At 44.8% G+C, this 22,234-nt stretch overlaps 1 protein-coding gene across 7 annotated transcripts in view; it reads left to right on the plus strand.

The window, feature by feature from the left end:
* TBC1D1 (TBC1 domain family member 1) overlaps positions 1 to 22,234 on the plus strand; it is a 110,147-nt gene that overhangs the window by 13,550 nt on the left and 74,363 nt on the right. Inside the window, exon 1 of one of the 7 annotated variants that reach the window (XM_084517650.1) lies at positions 9,923 to 10,099. The exons of 5 other annotated variants lie outside the window; for them this stretch is intronic. In XM_084517650.1, the coding sequence (XP_084373776.1) occupies positions 10,034 to 10,099 (66 nt within the window). In that variant the 5' untranslated portion in view covers positions 9,923 to 10,033. Of the gene's footprint in view, positions 1 to 9,922; positions 10,100 to 17,647; positions 17,833 to 22,234 lie in introns of those variants that run through there. One more of the 7 variants, XM_084517651.1, reaches the window with a different exon arrangement.

Below are 22,234 nucleotides of genomic sequence, written 5' to 3' on the forward strand. Positions count from 1 at the left end.
TTGAAAAGATTAAGGTAAGTTCTCTCTCTTTTCTAGAATCTCCATGCAAGTTGTCCCAGGAGATCTCTAACATATGCTTGTGTGTACCAGAACTGTTAATGGCACAGCGGGAGAACGCTGGATGGGACTGTTCTTTTCCATGACATGGAGTGGGACTGTTCCTGATTGAAGTGGCCTCCCAGCTGCAGAACACATTCACAAGTCTGCTTGCTGCTTCTAAACCCTCATTCTGCAGTGTCACAAATCAGGGAGAGGTTTTGGCCCAGGAACTGGGCTTCTGTCAGCTGCGGGCACGTTGCCAGCAGAGTGGCAGTGCCTGCGTTTTTTGGCCCTGCAGTTGGTTTAAGAGCTCCTGCTTCTTAAACAACCTTCACCTGCTTTTATGAGTTACAATAGCTTATGTGCTTAAGGAGATCAGGTTGCATTACCTGCAATGCAATACGCTTTGTTGCGTGCTGTTTGGGAGCTGCTTATGGCCTGGAGCAGCTGGTTTCAGATAATCAACACTTAGGTCTCTGTGAGGCTGCACAGAGCTGAAGTTGGGAGTGAACTTCACATTATTCATCTATAAAAGGAACGGCGAAGGCCCCGTGAACTCCAAAGCAGTTGTTGCAAGGCTTAGCTTCGTGACAGAGGGTTCTTATGCAACTTGTTTTTACATTACACTTAAAGGTATGACCTCATAAGTAGCTCATTTTTAATAAGGCCATTTCCTTTTCTTAATGAATTCAGCAAGGTAACTGTAAATATGGAGGTATTTTGTGTATTATTGCTTGATGAGTCTGGGGAGATTAAAGTTTTGCAAGGGGCATAAAACTCTGCTGGAACAAAACACAGTAACTGGCCTTAGTGCAGCTGAGAGCTTGATTTGGCTGTTTTTTTCCCTCCTATTCACATGCACTTTTTTGCTTGCAATTAAGAAGGCTCCATCAGAAACCAAGTGCTAGCATTACTTCTCAGTTTAGGAAGTTTCTCATCTCCCATATACCAACTGGAGAAATGCATGTTAAAAACAGGAGGAAAACACAGAGCAAAGAATCTAATGCATGCCTGTGCACTTATATAGTCTGCTATATGAAGTGGGTGAAAGTTTAGCTCTGTAAACCTTAACAGAGTATCCTGTGTAATGCAATAGCCAGCTCTGCTTTGGCTGTCCTCAGCAAGTAAACGGGCTTTTGCTCATCCTGAGCCAGCAGCGTAACTGTCGCTGCACCAGCTCCATGCCTGGGGGCTGTTCCAGGGATTTAGGTATGGGAGCTTCCTCTGCTTTCAGGGGCTTTGGCAGTCACTGACCCCATCCCAGCAGTAATGTCCCAAGCCTTTCTGGTGCCATATCGGAATCTAGAGTGACTCTGTGGCATTCCTGGCTCAGCTAAGTTCTCCTTTGTTCACTCCTGTTTTATAAGAAATATTGTATGATTTCCCTCAGCCCCGCTTCTGATTGCCACATGGAGGAAATGATCTGTGCAATGCCACTTCCTGACTTGAAGTCAGAGATAACGTCTTAGCAGGGAAGATGAAATGCATCATGTGGGTTGTTAGATAAATGTCTTCTCTCACAGTGGCAGCAACGTATAAAATTGTATTTTCCTGTGATTTCCTCAACCTGCTAAATCCTACCAAAAAATCTGCTCCAGAATGACTATAAAGAATTTTTAACAGGACTTTGACAGTACAGTATTCTGTATCAGAGGAGATTATTTGAGGATTTTTCAACTTAATATTGAAATGTTCTCTGTCTCACCTGATCTGTCATGTATGCTTCATTTTAGAGCCGAAGTTCACGCATGCTGACATTATTGATTGTTCCTTCACCTTTTCTGTTGGGTATTGTAGCAGAAACAACAGTGGAACTGATGCTAAAAACTAATTAGCAGGCTTGGGACCACTTCTCTTGGACTAATAACCATTCCTCTTGTCTTACCAGATCTGATGCTGGTAGTTTGTGAAGTCTGGTACAGGCAATAGGAGCTGTAGGCCATAACGCCCAAGCATCCTCAAGAGTAACAGTAGAGTTTCCTTCTGAAACTTCACGTAGGGAAGAATTGTGGTCTCCATTTTACAGATTGAGACCACAGAAGAGTTCAGGAACCTGTGTCTCACAGTGCAGGATTCATAGCCTCTATCTAAACCCATATCTGTAAGGCATCTTATATTTACACTTACATTTTTCTACGCTTATATTTTTCATCAGTAAGAGTCCCTGGAATTAGTGTGCATGCCCAGAACAAATTCTGCCTTGGAAGGATGAAGCAGTTCAGCACCTGTCCTAGCTCTGCTTGGCAGGCTCCTGCTGCCACGGCCGCTGTGAGGATGCTGAGCAGAGCCACCAGGCAGGCTGGAGAGCAGAGCATTTGTACAGGAGGAGGGAAATGGAGCTCATTTCTTCCTCTTGGTCCAGGAAACTAAACACAGGGAATGAGCTCAGATCCTCTTCTATTTCTGTTCATAAGGCACTATTTAGCAACTGCAACACCAGCATGTTCCCAGCTGCCTCTGGTTTTTGTTACATTTTTACACAATTTTGGAGTTTGTCTATAGGCTCTGGGGGGCTTCCTTGCAGAATTCCTTCCTTACATCCTTACCTCCTTCCTTCCCTCTCTTGTGCAGAAAATCTTTTTGTCATTCTCCATTCCTTCCAGCATGGAAATTTGATCTGATTTCCCAACAATCTCACCTAGACATTCCCCACACTTTAACAGATAAAGCATACTTGGGCCATAACGTTATAGGTACAGTGAGTGCCTGAAAAACACCATTGATTTAATTCAAGAATGATTTGTGTGTAAGTAGTCATCTACACGTGCAGCATTGTGCACTGAAATGCAATTACATATGGTTTTGTACTACGGAAGCAAATAATTACAGGAGGAGGTTAAGTGTATGTTCCATAGGCTTTGATAAAGCTCTTTTACACTGTTTTTAAGATTTATTTTTCTATGAATTCTGGGTGCAGTAATTAAGATGGTAGGGGAGTGAAGGTGATGATAGAAAGGGAGAACTGAATTTTATCAGGCCAGGTCCACCTTGACTTTATTTCCAGTATTTGTAAGGCTTCATCCAAGTGTAGGAATCTACAGTCAGTGCATATGATTCAGAGGTCTCCTGAATCATCAAATTAAGTGTCTGCTTTTGCAGTCATCTGTTTGAAAACAGTTTATCCAGAATAACTCTATGAATTATAGTATTTAGGCAGTGGGCCAGATTTTTCCTTTGCATTGAATCACTTGCTTCATCCCGTGTTTGCAAAGATCATAAACCTGTGTGTCCTGAAGATGCATCCTCTGCAGGTACATTGTCAAGTGGTGTGCAGTGTATACTGCACGCTTAACCTCCACCATAATAAGTTCTTACCTTAGTGAGAATGGTGTCAGGAAGCAATTTCCCTAATTCTGGTATTCCTTTGATCCCATGATTCTACTGTTGTCAAAAGGTGCTTTAGGCCTGTAGATATGGGGTCACATTTTAAAGTCCTGCCATAAAAATTGTCTTGTTTCCTTTCATCTTCTACTAAGCACACGTTGACTGACCTGTTTCTTTGCATATCTCCAAAGAGAAGCTCTCCCTTAGCCTAGCCTGGTGCAGCTGCTGGTGCCTGCACTCCCTTGGTTGCTGATCTGTGCAATCCCACTTTTCCCTCTACTCACATATCATGCTATGCTATCACTCACGGAGCCAGCTGAGAGCAATTTAAATATTCCAAAAGAAAAAGAGATGCATTCGCGAACAAATTGCCGTCCTGACCTGATCACAGTACGGCTTCATGAGCACCTTTGTGAGAGTTGGGGGAAGCAAGGCCACGCTTTCCGAAGCAGGTGGCACCTCAGGTCCCTGATTCAGACCTATACTTCCATGTTCAAATGTAATCTGGTGATACTTTGAGTTGCTAATAGCTGTCCTCCCTCAAAAGAGGCAGTTAAATTGTTATTTCCTCTTCTGAGCCATCCCTTGACATACATTCTCAGTGTTTTCCCCTGTGCTGGCATTGATGGTTCTGCAGCCCTATGTTGAGCTGCTTTAGGACTAAAATAGCTGAGAAAACAATAATGCAGAAAAATTGAATTGCTTTCTGCTCCAGACCAGTTCAGCATACCCTGTTAGGTCACCTTATATGTTTTGTCACATTTCACAGATACAGAAACTGAAGTAAAAACATAAAGTAATTTGGGGCAGACTTTTCCTGGCATTTTTCCAAGCAGCTGGTGGAAATAGCATGCAGCCCCAGAGGTGCCCTACAGGGCTGTGCAGCAGGAACCCTGATGGGATTTTTTATGGTGATCCTCAACGAATGGCTCTATGGGTGGAGGTACACTGGGAAGCATGGAGCCTTACTCAGCCTCAGTACAGGTAACACAGCCCCCTGGGCTCTGGAAGAGTCACGGGCCTTGAAGTGTGCTCTGCTGGGAGGAAATCGCTGCGTCCCAGCCCAGTGAGCCCGCAGGCGGAGGTGCCTTGCTGAGCAGTCCCAAACAGCACAGGGACAATCTGTGTGCTGGTAAATAGCTTCGTACAGCCTTGTCTCTGCTGCTGGTGCTGTGATGGGAATTGAGAGCTTTTAGTATGCTTCTGTGATTTATACATAATTGTCTTAGAATTACAAGTGAAGCTGTCTCTGAGGGGTTGAACGTGTTGTGAAAGGCTGTCACATGGCAGTTTCTTCATTTTTGTGGCTTTAGCCTCACTCTGGCACTAACTTACTGGTACTTATATACTGTTACCAAGAACTAAGTGAACCCTCTGTGACCAACTTCAAAAACATTGTGAGAGTCTTGGTGATGCTACAGTATCCAAATCTGTTTGAAAAGCTTGCAGATAACTTAGTGTAAAAGATGAATTTGAAAACTTGATGGTTTCTAAATCCACACAGTTCTCGAAGAACAATGTAGGTCTTCAGTTGAGAGGCTATGTGTATCCATGCATTCACTCCAGCACTACATATTAGGTTCTCCAGCTTCACAAGTGCTAACAACAACTAAATTGGTACCGACAAAGTGACTCAGCTCACCTTACTGTAAGGTAGGAAGTCTGCCTTCTGCAAAGGAGTTGGATGCAATGCACACAAAGTGAGTGTGTCTCACATCTCCTTGCAACGAAGTATGGGTTGTGCCTGTGCAAAAGAAAGAGAATGCAACCTGGGTTTCTAGATGCGTGTACAGAATTAAGAATTCAGAAAATACTGTTTGATTCATATCAATGTTGAATGTTAGCCTGAATGTAAAATACCACAGAGGATAACTAATCATAAGGGAGCTCTGCCGTGTTTCCTGTAGTTACCCATTGCTGTGGCTTATTAAAGTTGATTTGAGAATAGAGGATGCTTGGAAGAATGCAGCCTTGTTGAATGCCAAATGCAAGTCAGAAAATCTAATCTGGATTCAATAGACAGTTTATATTTTTCATGTAATTAATGATCGTAAGGAATTTAAAGTATGTGCAGTTGCGATGTTTTAAAATCAATTTTTTGGTATGTGGTGCAGTGAGGGTTCTATGCAATTCAAAGCCAGAAAATATGTTTTAGAAGGGAAAATAGAACTGCTTTGGCAAAGAACAGTTTGTGTAAAGAGTCAGTCTTATTTAATGCAGTGTTAGTTTTCATGGCACACCATACAATGACATATTGAAGACAGTGTAATTCAGTTAGTGAAAGATAACATTTTTAAATGGGGGAGATTGCTCTCTCAAATATATGAAAAAACAAAGGCAATAGCTGTCATGTGGGTTAATGCAAAATATCCAGACAAACTCTTGCATAAATCAGGTTTTAGGACTGGGTCCTATGTCAGTGATCTTCCCTCAAGATGAGTAAAACCAAAAACTTTCTCTTTTTCTTTGCTTCACAAGTTTCTCCAAAAAGCTTGGGCTTTAGCTCCCTTGGAGATGCTTTAACATGTACGTTCGTGTTCCTGCAATTTATTCCTTTTTCAGGTTCTAAAGTGGCCCTAATGGATAAATTCAAGCCACACACATTAAAACCCAAAGATGCCAATTAATAAATAATGATACTGAGTAAATCACTCTCCTGAAATAGCTCCTTGTTTTTCCACGCAATCAGCTTGTCATTTAGAGTTTTGCCTGCATGGCCCCGGCATTTCTGCTGTGCCCTCAGGGTCATCAGATGGGGGCTCTCTGCCTGGTGGAGCAGAGACCCCGAGCAGAGGAGGCGTATATAACTGCTCTATTTACTGCACTACCACGGTCTCCCATCCCAATATATGTCCAAGTGAATAATGGTAACAAATCACTATCATAAAATTGGTGCTTTCCCTTGCCTGCTATAGACACAGTTGCTCTATATTTCTGTTATTTTACCCTCTCTGAGGACGTCAAGTTATGGGAAGGGTTGTGGGAAATATTTTCCTAAAGGATGATTTGTGTGACTGGACAAACACAGGCTTAAATGGGTATGTGTGCCTGCCCCAAAGGTTGAGCATCGACGATCTGATACGAGGATTGAGTGGATAATGCCAGTTTATCCTTGCCTTGTCCTTTGCAGGAAACTACAGCCCGATGCGTGCTGCTGCTTTCTTTCCCACCCTCCCCCTGCTTTTCCCTGTGACACTTACCGAGATGTATCAGGGTTGTAAAAACAGCTGGGCTGCTGATCCCTCCTGCCTTGGGCAAAGTTTTATCCTTCTGTGTAACTAATGGAGAGCTTTTAGTTTCCTAAAGCCTCTTGTTTCAGCCTTAACAAATAAACAAGCAAAGAAACAAAGCCCAGCCTGGCTTCAGGCACATGTAACGCGAGTGCGCTTGCAGGTACGTGGCTTCTGATTTCTGTGGTTAATTCCTTGAGAAAGATTTTCGATGAGACAAAACCACCTTCGAAACCAGATCAAAAGAAAGCAATAGCTGTCGTGCATTAGTGTGTTCAGGATGATTAACACAGCTGATTTAACACCCCTAGTAGGAAAATCAGGCTTATTCCTTTGATTAAAAATGTAAACAGGGGCCTGGCATTTGCCTAGGAAGCAATAACATGCTGAAGTCTTGAACAGCAAAGCTCCGTTCACCACTTTCACTTCTCTGTGGGCGCTTAGCCCCTGCTCTAAGGTCCCCAGAGTGAGTAGCTTTTTTCCCCTCTCCCTTCACAACAGTTTGCAGACTCATCACAGCTCGAGCCGAGGTGTTTAAGTGCCACTTAGTGGCTGTCCAGAGCAAATGTAAGATGCTGTGCTAGCTGGGACAGTTTCACCTCTCCTGCTATTCCACCAGCAGGGGAATGCCTCCTTGCCTTATCTTTGACAGCCTAAGATTGTCTGAAATCAATCCAAAAACCCTGGTGGGCTTTAGGTAAGAATTTCAGTGCCATTGAAACTGACTTGTTTCCAAATTTGAAGTTCTGTTTGCGTTCTCCTTGTGCCTTTTTTTGGCAATAAAAGCTTGTAAAAGTATTGTGATGAGTTGCTATTTTGCTGTGTGGTGAGCTAGCACAGGACCCAACAGTGAGAAAAGGTGCTGCCTGAGAACCAAAATGCTGGCATTCCTAGAACTGCTAACAAAATGCACTTTATTCTTCACTATTAACACTGGAGGGGAAAAAATAAGGCACATGATTCATTGGCCTTAGTGTTTGGCATTAGCTGATGTTCTGGGATGTCTGCTCCTTAGCAGGATGGAAGTGAAAACTGACACGTTGTGAGCATGATGTATGGATACCTGGTCCTAAGGACCGAGGTTTCTCTTCTCAAAACTGAAAGAACTTCAGAGTGTAACTTACCTCTAAGTTACTAATTCAATAATGAAATAGTTGCATCCAGAGGACAACAGACATGGGAGTGCATGCACTGTTTGTGTGCAGGCCTCCTCTTTGCTTGTAGGAGATTTTCAGTGGGTGCTCTGCAGGTTGTGAACTGTAGAAAACGTGCTTCCAATTTTCCATTAAAATGAAGACTTTTTGCCTTTTTGTTTTGTTTTGTTTCAGCAGAAGCTTTACAGTTGTGTTTTTAAAGAGTACCTGTATGGCAGCTGTGTTTGCAAGAGTCAGAAATGTTCCCAGCAACATCAAACAAATAAAGTGTAGGTTTCGACTTACGGGCTCAAGTTACAGAATGCAAACTGGCAAGATCTCAGGATAAACCCATTCACACAACCTGAGATGGTGAACTTCCAACAAGTCGTATAAGAACTCTGTACATGATAAATTTTCCTTTTGCAGATAACGCGCAGTGCCTTGACTTTTACACACATACACACAGAGATATTTCAGTCTGCTCTAAAAGTCTTGATGCCACCTTAGGACAGCTCAGCCACAGCTGAACTAGACTTCCAGGAAGCAGTCTCAAGGGGAGTTCAATCCCAAGTGGGCTGTGAGTGAAGTCAAAGCACATGTATGGGGCTGACATTACAGATATGCAATGAGAGAATGTAGTATGTGTATTTTTTAAAACTCTTTCTGTTTGGCTGTATATTACATTTTTTGGATATTAGAAGCAAACTCAGAAAATGAATTAAAGCTAGCCAGAATTTAACTTACAAATCTGTTATGCTTGAAACAGCAGGCTGAGTATTCACTGGATGCCGGGGTAGAAAACCCTGCTCAGATAAATTCACAAGCGAACCTCAGAAGTTGGGTCTCTGTGCCTGTGAATGCATTCAAATACGTGAGCTCAGCCCCAGGTTGCAGTGGTATCTGAACTTACCGTGTTCCAAATTAAGTTGTGTTGCTCTCCTCCTCCAGTGCTCCCACGGCAGGCAGATGGGATGTGAACTGTAGGGTGAGATTGCTAGAGTGAAGAGTCCGGCTGTCCAGCCCAGCCTTCCAGCTGTGTGCATTATTTTTCCAGAATACCAGAATTCCCTGTTGGTACTGGTAATGCTCAGGAGGGAGGAAACAGCAGAATCAGCCCTTGATTATTTTATTGTAACATCATTAATCTATTTCAATGGGGTAGCACAATCTACACATGGGGTAGCACAATCTAATCACAACTGTATTTGGGGCTTCATTCATGAGAACACGCACGCATTTTCTCAATTTTACCTACTCCAGGAGCCTCGTGGCTGCGAGTTCTAGGATATCTCTGCTGTAAGAAATGATTAAAGAGACCTGCAGGGAGTGAGTCCCTCTTGCCCGTGGGGATGGGTGGTTTGGGGAGAGCTGATTCAGCTGCCGAGGCTCCATTGTTCTCGCCGAGGAGCGGAAGCGCAGTCAGCACATGTGGCAGAAATGTGCAGCCGTGCCCTCCAGTAACGCATCCTGAGCCCTTTGAAGTGATCCGCCTTTATCAAAACCACAGAAGATCAATAAGGACGAGCCCCGTCGCTGGATTTTATGTCTCCGGCTTGTGTGTTGTATTTCACAAATGTTTTCCAGTGTGTTTTTAGGAGTCAGACAGAACTGGCTTGGGACAGCTACACGCGGAGCGCTGTCTGTGAGGAAACCTGGGGCTGCGAGCTCCTGAAGGAGAAGTTAATGGGAAAAAGTGGGGTTTCAGAGTGGTAGAGACGGTGCCTGAATCCTGGTTTTAAAGGTGTTTTATTGCCGTTTTGTGGCTTTGCTGCTATTGAAAGACAGCGTGGCTTAGCCAAAACCAAATAAAATCTGATCCAAGAGCCCAGATCATTGACTACGATGTGCTTCGTAGGTGAATAAGCCCTGAGAAGAGGGTAGGAGGGGGAAATGTAAGAAGCAGTCAGTGAAAAGCGTGTGTGAGGGAGCTCTGCTGCTGAAACTTTCCACTGTCGGGACGGAAGAAGGAATGTAATCAGCGGCACGACACAGCAAGCACAGAACTGCAGAGAGCTCAATAAAACGCCGGTCTGTGGGCATCGTACAAAGTCACCCAGCAAGCAAATCGCAATACCGGGAGCTTTCCAGGCGCGTTCTGGCTTCCGCACGGCACAGGAAACTTCGAGGGCAGGACCGTGCTGCAGCCTGCAGCCCAAGGGAGGGCTGGCGATGGGAAGAGGTGTGGGGCGTGGGCTGGGCCGGGCTGCTCAGTGCACTTTTTAGGTTCCTGCGTTGGGTCCAGCTCTCCTGAGGAACCTGCAGCGAGTGGATCTCACCCCGGGTGGTGCACAGGAGGCCGCTGCTATGAGGGCGACGCTGCAGAAACTGAAGCTGCTTCAGCTCGATGCTGGGAAAGAGCAGGACAATGCGGTACTCCCTTCCTCTTCTTGTTTTATCTGTGTTTAAGGTGCATATAGCAACTCGGTCTGGGTTTTTGGCGGGGGCAGGATTAGGTCCTTTTCAGGCAAATAGCTTTTGCACCCGCGTGCTCTTTGCGTGCAATTTGCAGTAGCCCCATGGGTGGTAGGTGAGTTCTGGCCCCTGCACCTGCTGAGGTGTAAACCTGGCCTGATAGCCTTTGTCATTTTCAGCAAAAACAAGAATATTATCATTTTATGAGGGAAAAGAAGCGTTAATGCTTAAAGTTTTACTCCAACTACCATTTTTTCCTTCTGTTTGTAGTGAAGTGGATGTTGCTTTAGAATATCTCAACTCCAGTATGCTTTCAGTAGACTCTGTGTACTGCCTGTGGGGACTGCTGCAGAACCCAGCTAGCAGTTGGTGTGATCTTTGCATATATCGGTGCTGTTAGGTTCGTGAAGCCATTAGTTTGTTATGGAGAACTGAGAAGACTGGCTACTTCTCAGGCTCTTCATATTGTGGCATTCAATATGCTTTCCTAGTCTGCTACTGTTGCAGCTGAAGTGCACAAAATAATATGGCCAGGGTAGTGGGGCTATTTTCATGTTTATGGTTAATTATGGGAGCAGAGAGCTAGGCTATAACTAAGTACGTGTTCTAAGTACGCATAAAGTATGCATTAAAAATTGTTCATATTGAAACTCATTACTGGACGTCTGTAATAGAATGAAGTGCATGTGGACATCTTGACTAACACAAATCCCATTTTGTAGGCATTTGTAGGAACGCTTCACCCACAGCATGTGGAGTAGATAAGTTTTATGACTGGTTAAAAGAAACCAAAACACAGTTAAGATGTCACTTTCTGTTCATAGTCTGTTTTTCCTCAACACTTTCTAGAAGTCTCTTACTGCTTAACTTGTCCATTATTGGAAGTAGCAGCGTGTAGTATTTCCATGTTTTTTTCCAGTGTGAGTAGTGCCTCTGCACAAAGGAAATGAGACATTTTCAAATCCAGTGTCCGTCTTCCTATCCGAGTAACTTGGTTTAACTATTTAACTTTCAAGGCCAAGAAACACTTTAAGAGCAACCTTTTAATTGCATTTTAGAAAAGACTTCTTAAACTTCTAGAGGGTTTTTTGCTGGTGATTGCTGTGAGGAAGCAGGGGGAGGCTGGATGAGAAGGGTGCAAAATCCTTCCCTAGACATTTAGCTAATGCCAGGGGATGATAATCCTTGTTTAATTGTCACATCCTTCACGTCCCACTGCCAGGGGTGGGGTGGCTGTTGAAATAAGCAGCCTTGCATCATTCATGTTTTAGGGTTTATCCAGTTATGTCCGTGTGTGTGTGCAGGTGTGCATTGTCCCTGTGGGTACTGCTCTTTCCCCAGAGCTTTCTCAGCAGCTTGAAGAGCTCAGCTAGTTGTTGCTCAGCCTGGTCGCACTGAGAAGAACAAGAAATACTGGCCTCCAGGGAGAAAAACAGGAAGTTTCTAACCGTTTCAGATACGGTCAGGATCTCACTGATGATCTCGAGGGCTCCACCTCTGTCTTTGTCACCGCTTGTTGGCAGCATCCCCATATGTTTTGAGCTCCGTTCTCTGCTCCTGCAGTTTGCACTACCTGTGGTCTATGCTTCTTGATCCAGTTTCACAGCTGCTAGAAAACCCTCTGTCCCAAAACAAAGTGAGTGCTTGGAACCTCTGATGCTTCTATGTGCAGAGTTTCCCCTGTTGTTTGCTTGCCACATTGTCCTTTTGGTTTTCTTGCCTCCAGCCATTCAAATTGAAGTGGTATCTCTGCAGGTCTGCCTGAACTTATCTTCAGATTCAGGCTGTGGTTTTTTGCTCATTTAGGGAGATCTGATCACTTGGTCACAACCGGCTCACTCAGCAGTGCACATTTGATCTTGGTCAAATGCAAACATATAATTACGCTTTAGCTGAATTAGTCAGAAACCATGGCAGAGTTCCTGACAGCTTCAAGCTCTTTTTTTTAATTTTTCCTGTGAAGACAAAAAAAAAAATACTCAATCCAGCATAAAGTTTGCCAATCCAAAGTTTACTCATCAGTGGTTTTGAAAGTATTTGAAGTGGCAGGATGATTTCAGCCCAGATGAGTATTATGCATCAGATGGCATCAGTGGTCATGAATGGGTACCAGGACCCTAAAGCTGGATTATGTTTATTGACACACTGATTGTGTATAGCCTTGGTCTCTTTCTTTTTCTGCGTATTTTTATCCTAGTATCCCAGAAGTTTTCTCTGTACCTGAATATGCCCAGAGAAGCTATGGATGCCCCATCCCTGGAGGTGTTCAAGGCCAGGTTGGATGAGGCTTTAAGCAATCTGGTCTAGTGGGAGGTGTCCCTGCCCCTGGCAGGGAGGTTGGAGCTAGATGGTCTTTAAGGTCCCTTGGACACAAACCATTCTGTGATTCTATACTATCTTGGATACCTTTGGTATCCCTCGTGTTTGTTGGTCAGATGCTATGCATCTAAAAGTGTCCCTTTGTCAGCTTCTCCTCCTGTAGCCAACTTCAGGTGCTGTGGGTAAAAGTACTTTTTCCTGGGTTTGGATTCTTTATACTCTTCATCCTTTTCATTAGAGGGGTCCCATATAGGATGATGGCAGCATTTTCCCCAGTCCCTTGTTTGATGAAAGACTTCCAAAACCTCTCTGCTCTGAACTTTCATCAAATGCTAAGAGATGCTCCATTCCATTCTGGGTACCTGCTGTCACCCACAGCTGCCTCATAGTAGGGCAGAAGAAGAGCAATTCATTTTCACTCGATAGACCGTTTTCAAGGGAAAAAACAAACAAAAAGACCTCTTTGGTCAAACCAGATCCATGGGGAAAAATCTTAAGAAAATGTTAGCAACTAGGAAAGACTTTAACCTTATAACACATCGTCTCGTGTTATCTCATACGCTCATGATCTCACTCTAGTTGATGAAACCTTGCCTGGAAGGTTTTGCCCAAGGAGGGTTTAATTCCACTGTCTGCTGAGCAATGTGGCCCTGGGGCTCTTGTTCTTCTCTTCTACGTGGTGCAGGATCACAGATCCCTTCGCAAATCCCTCCTTCCCTTGGTCCTCTTGCTGACATCCAGGTTCCCAAATGAGCTCATGGTAACTCTTTTGCTCTGACACGGTTGGAGAGGGATGGTTCCTGCTGGCTGGGAAGAGGACAGCTAATCTGCCATCAAGGCTGTCTTTCACTCTCACACAGTCAACGGCAGGAAATGGTAATGCTATTCAAATCAAAGAATTTTGGCAATGACAAATTTGGTAGCTGAACGAGCAATCGTATGGAAGCTGAAACCAACAGAAGCGGCTGGAAAGGGTTCCGCTGCCGAGGTCAGTGCCCAGGGCTCTGGCAAGGAATCGTTGCCTTCTGTCGGGCTGCTGCACAGGGAGGGGATTGCGTGTTATCTCTGGGCACCAGCCCAAAGTCTGGTGTTTTTCTTGCTTGCTGCTGGTTAGCAGATAGCCAAAATCCTTCAGTCTATGATCTTAACTGACTAACAGTGCAGAGATTACCCCAAACATCGTCATTTCCAGTATTCTTACAGAAGTAACTCTTTCCATCTTTTTCCTCTGACAAAAGAGAAACCATCTAACCTGCTATGGGGAGTGGGAAGGGTTGAGACAAGACTTAAATACATCCTAATGAACAGTTAAAACTAAGTATTGAAGGATAAAAATTGTGGGTGTTTTTAAACAAAGGCCAAATAACAGATGGTGGTAATTACTGGCAGGTACATTCTTCTGTTGCATTTTACCAAAGACCTTGTGTAGGACAGACTTGAACAGGGAAAGAAGGGGTAAATGGAATATGTAATGGGTAATGTGAATAGAGGGGGTCATCCAAGAAAAGAAAGGCTTGCAAAAACGTATTTATGGAAAAAAGTTTCAGAGAGAAAGCTTCAAAAGGGAATAGGGTCTGCTATAAAACTACCACCAAAGTTAAAAGCAGCTGGAGAGGCCAGCTCTCAGGTGATCGTGGTTGTGGCTGCAATCTTAATGCAGTTTCTTGTTAGACTTTGCTCAGTGGTGACATACTGTGAAGACTCTTAAAAAATATTTACAGCCATTAAACCTAAAGAAAGCTAAAATCAGAAGAGAGCAAGTCAGAAAATGTTCCTTTTGAGTTAAAAGGTTGATTACATCAATGTGTCTTTATATCTCTCCCCTCTCTCTGTCCTTATGTCCAACTGGTTTCTTTTAACGTGGAGAGCTTTGTTTGAGGAGAAATAATGAGGGTAATATTTGTGTATGTGTAAATTTATGAAGGACATCTGTAAAACTGAAAGATCCTTTTTCTGACGATGTAAGCTTTCAGTTGTGGCTTTGAAGCATTTTAATTGCTGCTATTTTAAAAACAGCCACAAATATCTTGTTAATATTTTCCATGATAACATGGAACAGTTCACAGGAATGAGGGTTTTGTCTCTCTTTTTTTTTTTTTAAGATCATATGCTTAGATAAGATAGTGTCAAGTGCTACTTACTGTTTATGCAATACAGATGTCATTCCTGAGCCCTGAATTTTTCCACTTACCCAAAATGGATATATAGTATTTTTGGAGAGACAGTTATTTGCACAAGACAAACTTAAAATAGAAAAATACAGAGGTTCTTTTTTTAGAAAGTTGAACATCCTGAAAAATGAATGCAGTTATTGTTCCTACTACATTGCTGTTTTGGAAGGTGAGCAAAACAGTGACCTTTTCATTTACACTGAAGAATTCCATGCATTACCAAACATTTTTATATCTGAGCACTTAAGCTTTGCCACCAGCTCTTTCTCAAATGCTCTTGAGTGTACCCACTCCTTCCTTCGAGGCTGGCAAATATCACCTCCATTTAACAGATAAACTAAAACAGACAGTGGTGAAACAGCTTGCCTGAAAATCATGTTAACAGCGGAAGCTGGAATTCATTCACTGTTACTCTACCTCCTAATTCAGTGTCTTCACCACAAGACATCCCAGCCCTATAGCACGTAGAAGATTTCAGAGCGTACATAAAATCATACAGGCATCACTATAACAACTGCATGCAGCAGGTTTAGAAGCTGAGTAGCATGAAGTAACACACTGAGGATGCTTTTTGAGCTGGTGGCAGTCAGGGCTACAAGCCAGGTCTCCTGACTGACATCGGCATTTAAGAGACTCAGAGGATGTGTGTGTATTGTTAGCTGGAAACTGCGGAAGGGTGCCAGTCAGGAAGGGGGAGCTGGAAAAGCTCCCAAGCAGGCAGGATCCCCTCAGAAAAGGGGGCAGAAATAATCATTTAGACATGATATTGTTCACATTCAGTGTTAGAGAAATGCAGCTCCAATGCTACCGTCACATGGTAGATATTATGTGCTGCTCATAGTTTTACAGTATGCTGTGGCATTGTTCTTGCATGAAATAAAAGTAGACCGAGTTTACATACTTAAAACCTAAGTATTTCTAGGTTTCTTGTAAGGTGCCTAGTTTAAAGCCCTAAGAACAGATTTCCCTTTATTCATGTACGTGCTCTGTACATCACGAGCAGTAGCAGCAGGAAAGTCTCTCCCCTCTATCATGCCAGTAAACCTTTTGGTGGGTACAACCACCAGTGAGTGCTGGTCACACTTAGTCATTATTAGGTTTATGGGTAAAGAAAGTCCATGCATTCAAATGGCCCACTGCCACTACCATAATGACAAGATAAACCATTGGCTATGCCTGTGAATGGCTTCTACTTTCACCTGTACAGTTATTAGAAAAATGGATCTCTGTTCTTTTATGAAATATGAAATGTATTTGTTATGGCTTTAATTATAGAAGCTGTAGCATAGGTTTTAAGTTAATTAAAAACAAGCTCTGGGGAGGCTTTGGGCTATCCAACCATGAGAAGGTTACTGCAAGTAAACTGCACGTTGCTTTTACAGCTCATATTGGTTAGGATTTTGTGGCTCCCTGGCAAATGTTGCTCAGGAAAAGGTGTCTACAGGATTTCAACCTTCCACATTATCTCTCTTCCTCTGACTGTGTGTCTTTGAGCAAGCCACCTAAACTGGTCAAGCCTTATGTTGATTTTACAGGTGGGTAAACTAATATTTAGGTTAAAGACTCAATTACTTAATTAAAGACTCAATGAGTCCTAATATCCAAGGGAAGGAGGTTTCCCCAGTCCCCCTGCCACCAGCCCAGCTTGGCCAGGGAGCTGCTGTGTAAGACCAAGGCTGGGCATGCACTGGTGGATGCATGCACTAGGTCTTGCATCCACCACGGTCAGATACTTTCAGCCGTAGGCTATCAGCAATGTGCTGTTCCAGACCAGAGACACTACTTCTCACGGACTCATTCCTTCATGCCATGTGTGCTAGCCACCATCCCCAGGTAATTGTTAATATTCTCGGTCAGTGATCTGGTTTGGTTTTATGGTTTGTCTGGTGTTCCTCTGGAGGTGGGTGGAAGCGTTGTGTTTGGTATTGCAAAGACGCAGGCATGAGCTGTGCAGCTGAGCTTTTGTGTTGGTAAGGAGCTGGGCAGTCCCCTCAGCCCGCTATGGCACCCTATCAGACGCCAGTGCCGTGATGCTCACCAAATCAGTGACAATCTGAGAAACACTGCTTGTCATTTAGTCTTAGTGTAACCTCTTAAAAATGCGCTCTGTCTAATTCACTGCTGCTGAACTGGCCCTGTCAGCTGGAGGCAATAAGCTGTCTTGCTCACTTCGTATAAAACCAGGGCATGCAAGGCTGGGGGCAGGGGAGAAGGGGCCCAAACTGCCCATTTTCTGCCTCAATGAGCTGAAAGGGTGGCTCTGCTTCTCCCCAGCCCGCGTGCTGAGGTATTGCTCGGTGCTTCGCTGGATGCCCAGCGACTGGGACGAGTGGGACGGTGTCAGGTCTGAACCGGGAGGCGACTCCATCAGCCCTAGGCCCGCAAATGCCGGCATGTGCAGGACGTTTGGCTGGCTGGAGGAAAGCGGCTTTGGGCAAAGTGGAGAGCTGAATCTGGTACTTCAACATCAGGCTTTGAGCAGCTGAACTGTCCTGGGGAGAAGCGCAGGGCAAAGCACGGTGCTTTTCTGTCGGGATTTCGCAAACCTGGTTCTTCGCTTTGTTTCTGTGAGGTGATGGAAAGCAAAGGGCTTTTTGTTTTGGCTGAAGCGGAGCATTTCCTTGAAATCCAAACTTCTTTTCCCCCAGTTCTGTCCTGTTTCTCCCTCTGTCAGGGGGCAGGTCGCATCCCTTCACCCCCTCAGCTTTTAAATCTCTCCCTGATCCACCTGAAACACCACCAGCCGCCTGCCTGGGAACCTACCGCCCCACGGGGGCTTTCAAAGGGGAAGATAATAACAAGAATCGGGCGAACTTCAGGCATGACTGCGATGCTGCCGTGCTCCCAGGAGGGTTTTTGGGGCCGAGGCCCACGAGCACAGCTTCTCAGGGCGAGGTACCCGAGGGGGGCGACCCGGCCCGGCCGGCAGCGGGCTGAGGCCGGAGCCCCGGAGGAGGCGGAGCGCGGCGGGGGCGGGCGCGGCCCCCGGCCCGGCCTCCGGCCCTTCCCTTCCTCCCTTCCCTTCCCTTTCCCTCGCCTCATTCTCTTCCCTTCCCGGCCTTTCCTTTCCCTTCCCTTCCCGCCCGGGCGAGCTCTGTCGGAGGGCGGCCGGGGCCGCTCCCGGCCGGCGCATGAGGAGGCGGCGGGGAGCCCTGAGGGGCGCCCGCAGCGATGTCCCCGCTCTTCGGCTGGGTGGCCAAGGTGAGCCCGGGGGGTTGCAGGGGCTCGGAGAGGGCAAAGGAGGAAAGCTGGAAAACGGGGTTAAAAACGGGTAAAAAACGGGGTTAAAAGCGAAGCCCCGGCTGCGCTGCGGGGCTGTAGGGGGGGAAAGGTGCGAGTGAAAGCGCGCCCGGGGGTGCTCCGGGAACACCTCACAGCGATCCCGCTGCTTGGGTCCGACTCTTTCCTAAGTTTTTTTTTTTGGCATTTGTGGAATTTATAGAGAGCGGTAGGCTAGTTTATGATGCGGGACTTAGTTAAGTGTGCCAACATATGGGACCTGCTGGCTCTTGCACCTGTGTGTCAGAGGCTCCAGCAGTGCTTGTGGAGCTCCGTGTGGGTACAAGGCAGCTGAGGTGGCTTAAGAAAGTCTGGAATTCAGTTTAAAGCTGATGTTTCAGAAGCAGGTTGGTTTTCTTGTTGGTTTCCCCCACACAAACACACACAGTGTAACAGTCCTGAGTGGAAAGTGACCTGTGTGTGAGATTCGGTGTGGAGGCACAAGGGAAAGTGCAGAAGAGGGGCAGGTGAGGCCGAGCCGTGTGACAGGCAAGAACTAGGGGTCCTTTGAGCAATTAGCCATAAAAAATAAGACCATATCTTGAAGTTAAAAATTAATGGGCGGTCTAGTCCATTAGGCAGACCCACAGAACCTGGTTCTCCCGTCTGCTTTGCTGGGTGTAAATGGGCAGCTGCGTAACTGCTGTAATGCAGCCCCCTTCCCAGATCTGTAGGAGGCAGAGCACCCCTGGGGAAGGTGGTGGGGAGGGGAGCTCGGTGCTGACTGTGTCACCCCCATTCAGGTTCTCAGCCGGAAGGATTTGTTCTGATCTGTCCTAAAAAGGATAGGCTTTTTGTTTTTTAGCCGTGCCCTGAAAAGTAGAAGTGTATCCTTTCCTCTTCCTACTTGTGATCTTAATCTGTTTAAATAGCTACTGAGTGGGGCTTTTGCTTTTATTATTTATTTATTTATTTTAAAGTAGTTCCTTCTGCCGTCATTGCGGCTCTGTCCCATCAGTGGTGCAAGGCCTGATCTGCCGTGCGTTTACCTGAGGAAATGATCCCGTGCTGGCTGCCACAAGCACACTGATCCCGTCTACAGGTGGCTGCTGTTGAAAATGAGCGGCTCTGTTGAGTAAATACTGCAGGACGGAGCCGTGGGGCAGCCCCTTTACCCCCCTCATTGTGAGTTTCCCGGCTGGACAAAGCCGCTAGTCAGAGAGGAGTGAGTCTTGGAAGAGGCACAAGGCAGAGCCTGTGGTGCTCAGACTTGGCTGCGCTTCTGGGGGGAGTAACAGGAGCTCCTGCAGAAACGCGCTCCTGGCCTCGCTCGGAGAAGTGTTTTCTGGGCTTTCAAAGCCAGTTACTACAGTGCTGCTTCCTTGCAAGTGTCTAGCATTAGTCTTTTAATGGCAGCTAATTGCCAGCCCTAACTTGGGAGGGAGAGCAAAGCGGTGTACTTAGAAAAATGAGGCTTGCTAACAGAGGAAGCCATCCAGCCTGCTAAAATTTGATCGGTAAAAATGTAGGAAATACTGCTGGATGCTTTCAACACAACGGCAAGCCTTGATGGGTTTTATAAGATGGTGGTCCCTTCCAGAAGAGGGAATGACTTGAGGGTGTGTGTGTGTGTGTGTGTGAACTGCACCCCCTCGAAACAAAGCTGGGCAGCTGTTACTTAAAAAGAAAAAATGATTCCCTCAGCCAGGAACCTAAGTGCTTAGTGTCCCTGTGCAAGTCCTCAGACCTGTAAGTGCTTACAAGTGAAGTAATTTACTCCCGTGTGCTATAAAATTGATCCCCATTGTTTGTATAAGTGTTAGCTTTTAACATGTCTTTATTGATATTTTACGTGCTGTTTTGCCTTGCTCATCTCCCATCTTCACACAGACTCCTCAGAGGTGAGCTCTGTCGTGTCGGTATTATCCACACTAGCAGTGTGGGTGCTGGCTAAACCACTGAGTGATGTTGTGGTAGATCGTGAACTCTTAAACACTGACTTACTGTAGTCTATTAAATGATTTATATGAAAGAGAATAGTTATACCTGCTGTTCCTGCATGGTTTTATACAAAATCAGACAACTGACTTCAGGGAAATCCTTGACTAAGCACCTTGAAACATAGCTTGTTCAAAGCGTAAGCTAACTGTAGGTAGACAATAGTCACTTTAATAACCAAAGATACTTCGGTTTAGTTCACTGCAATAACTGCTATAAAACATACATAATTTTGAAGTCAAAAACCCAAAGCTTTCCATCTGCAAATAAAAAATATACGGAAATGTGGGGTTCTTTAGCAATTTATGGTGGACTTGCATACCGTTAATTCATCAAAAAGAGATAATAGTGCAGTGATAGTTGCAAAGAGCTTTTTTATTTGGTTTAATTGTATTTAATACAGCTTTAGTTTAAGTAAGAAAAAAAACAACTTTAGCGTTAGTCATCTACAATTCTGGCTTCATTTTATAATACAAATTTCTATTCATAAGCTACCTGACAGAGCCACGATTAAGAAACGATCACTGAAGAAATAAAGAAATAAACTGCTCTTGGCATAATAAATTGTATAGATAGAGAATCTGAGTAAATGTGTCCTCAGCTTCTCAGCTAGTTAAGCAGTTTATGCATAGTGTCTGGCTAGTTACAAAGAAGTGCTGTATATTATATAAAAGCTGTGTTTAGCTTCAGCTCATTTTCCCTATAGGATTATAAACCAACAAGGTAAAGTGAAGTAAGCTAATATAAAATGCAAAGCAAGTTTACATGATCTAAATTGAGTTTTTTTCTACAATGATTTTGGTGGTGTGGATCGATCAACCCCTGTCGGCTGTCTCCACAGCCCCATCCCCTTCCAGCCTGCAGGACGGCAGGTCTCCCACCGTCCCCGAGAGGGAACAGGGTGCAGCAGGGCTTCACTGCAGCCCAAAGTACTTTCGAGAATGGGCCACCAGGCTGGCAAAAAAAGCACGCAGGCGTTGCAGGGTGGGTTTGCCACGCCGCTGTCCCCATCTGGTTTGGCTAGTCTTGCACCTTGCACTGAGAAGCTGATCGCTTGGACTTCTGTGCCAAAGAATGGGTTCTGGAGTGTGTTCACAATAGGTCCTCTCAAATTCCCTATAGCAAAGCAAGAAGTAGTTTTCTCAAGGACTGCTGAGGCAGAATCAACGGTGATCTTTATTCAGTGTAGGAAGCTCACAGAGCATTAGGAAAGAAAACTTGTATACTACTTATATACTACTTGTATACTACTTATCCAGCAGTGGATGGATACCTGGCTATCATTACTTAAGTAAGATAATAAGACTAGAAATGCCACTAATTTTTCTTCGAATCCTAATATAATTCAATAGGCAGTGGTAGAAGTGATTTTGCTCATGTTTTGCTTTTTTTTTTTTTTTTCCCCCTATAACTTTCTAAATAACTGAGTGCCTAATAGACCTCTGGAGGAGAATGTGTGGGGGTAACCATCTACTTAGCTTATGTCAGAAGCTGCAAATGCAGTTCATTTGCCTTCTGGAAGAGAATGAGAAGGAATGACAGACTGAAAATCAGGAAGCGCAAGAAATCCTTCCCCTTCCTTTTTTCCTTTTTATTCTGAAGGGCCTGTCTTGTCTCTTTTCCTGGTCTGTTTCAGGGTACATCCTACTTGCACGTGGGTGTGTTTTGTTGTAACTGTACTCACTTGTCTTTCCTTTATTCCCCACTGCTTCTAGTCAAGCCAAGGACCCGTGGGCATCTTTAATCCCTCAGTGAATGGTTTGTGTTTTAGCTGAATGGATCAGGATTTGGTCTCATAAGGAGCCCTGATAACTGGTCATTTTAACGCTACCTAAGGCTTGGTAAACTTTGAAGTTTATTAAGCCTTAGTTTTAAGTCCATCTTACTTGTAAGATGGTAAATTAGCTGGGGAGGTGAATCAACAGTGCTTGTATCCTTTGGTGTACAGCCTTGTTTGCGCTAGTGCAGTTACCCCCATAACCCTGTTTCTAAATAAATTCAGAGACTTGCATGCTGAATCAAAAATCAGGGAGTTAATTGTGAATTAGTGTCAAGGAAGATTTGGGGAGGAGTGGGGAAGGAATGCTCAGATGCTGCAGTTTCGCTTCTAGAAGAAACCTTTAACGTGGTGAGTAGAGCCAGGGGGACAGACCCTCTCTTGTCTCCCATGCCAGATGCCTGCAAAGCAGAAAAGAAAAACTTGAGATTTCTGCAGGAGCTGTGTTTCCGTGCCCGAGTTCATGCAGTGCCCCTGTCAGAGACTGCAGGACTGCTGTTTGGTGTATTTCTTCAGGTCAGGTTTTTTTTTGGAGGGGGGGGGGAATGTTGTCACTGACTGCCAGCGTTGGGATAAGCGCCGATCCTCATTGGCGTTCTGTATGCCAGT

This window comes from Aythya ferina (genome assembly GCF_964211825.1).
Source record: "Aythya ferina genome assembly, chromosome: 4".
Taxonomy (NCBI): Eukaryota; Metazoa; Chordata; class Aves; order Anseriformes; family Anatidae; genus Aythya; species Aythya ferina.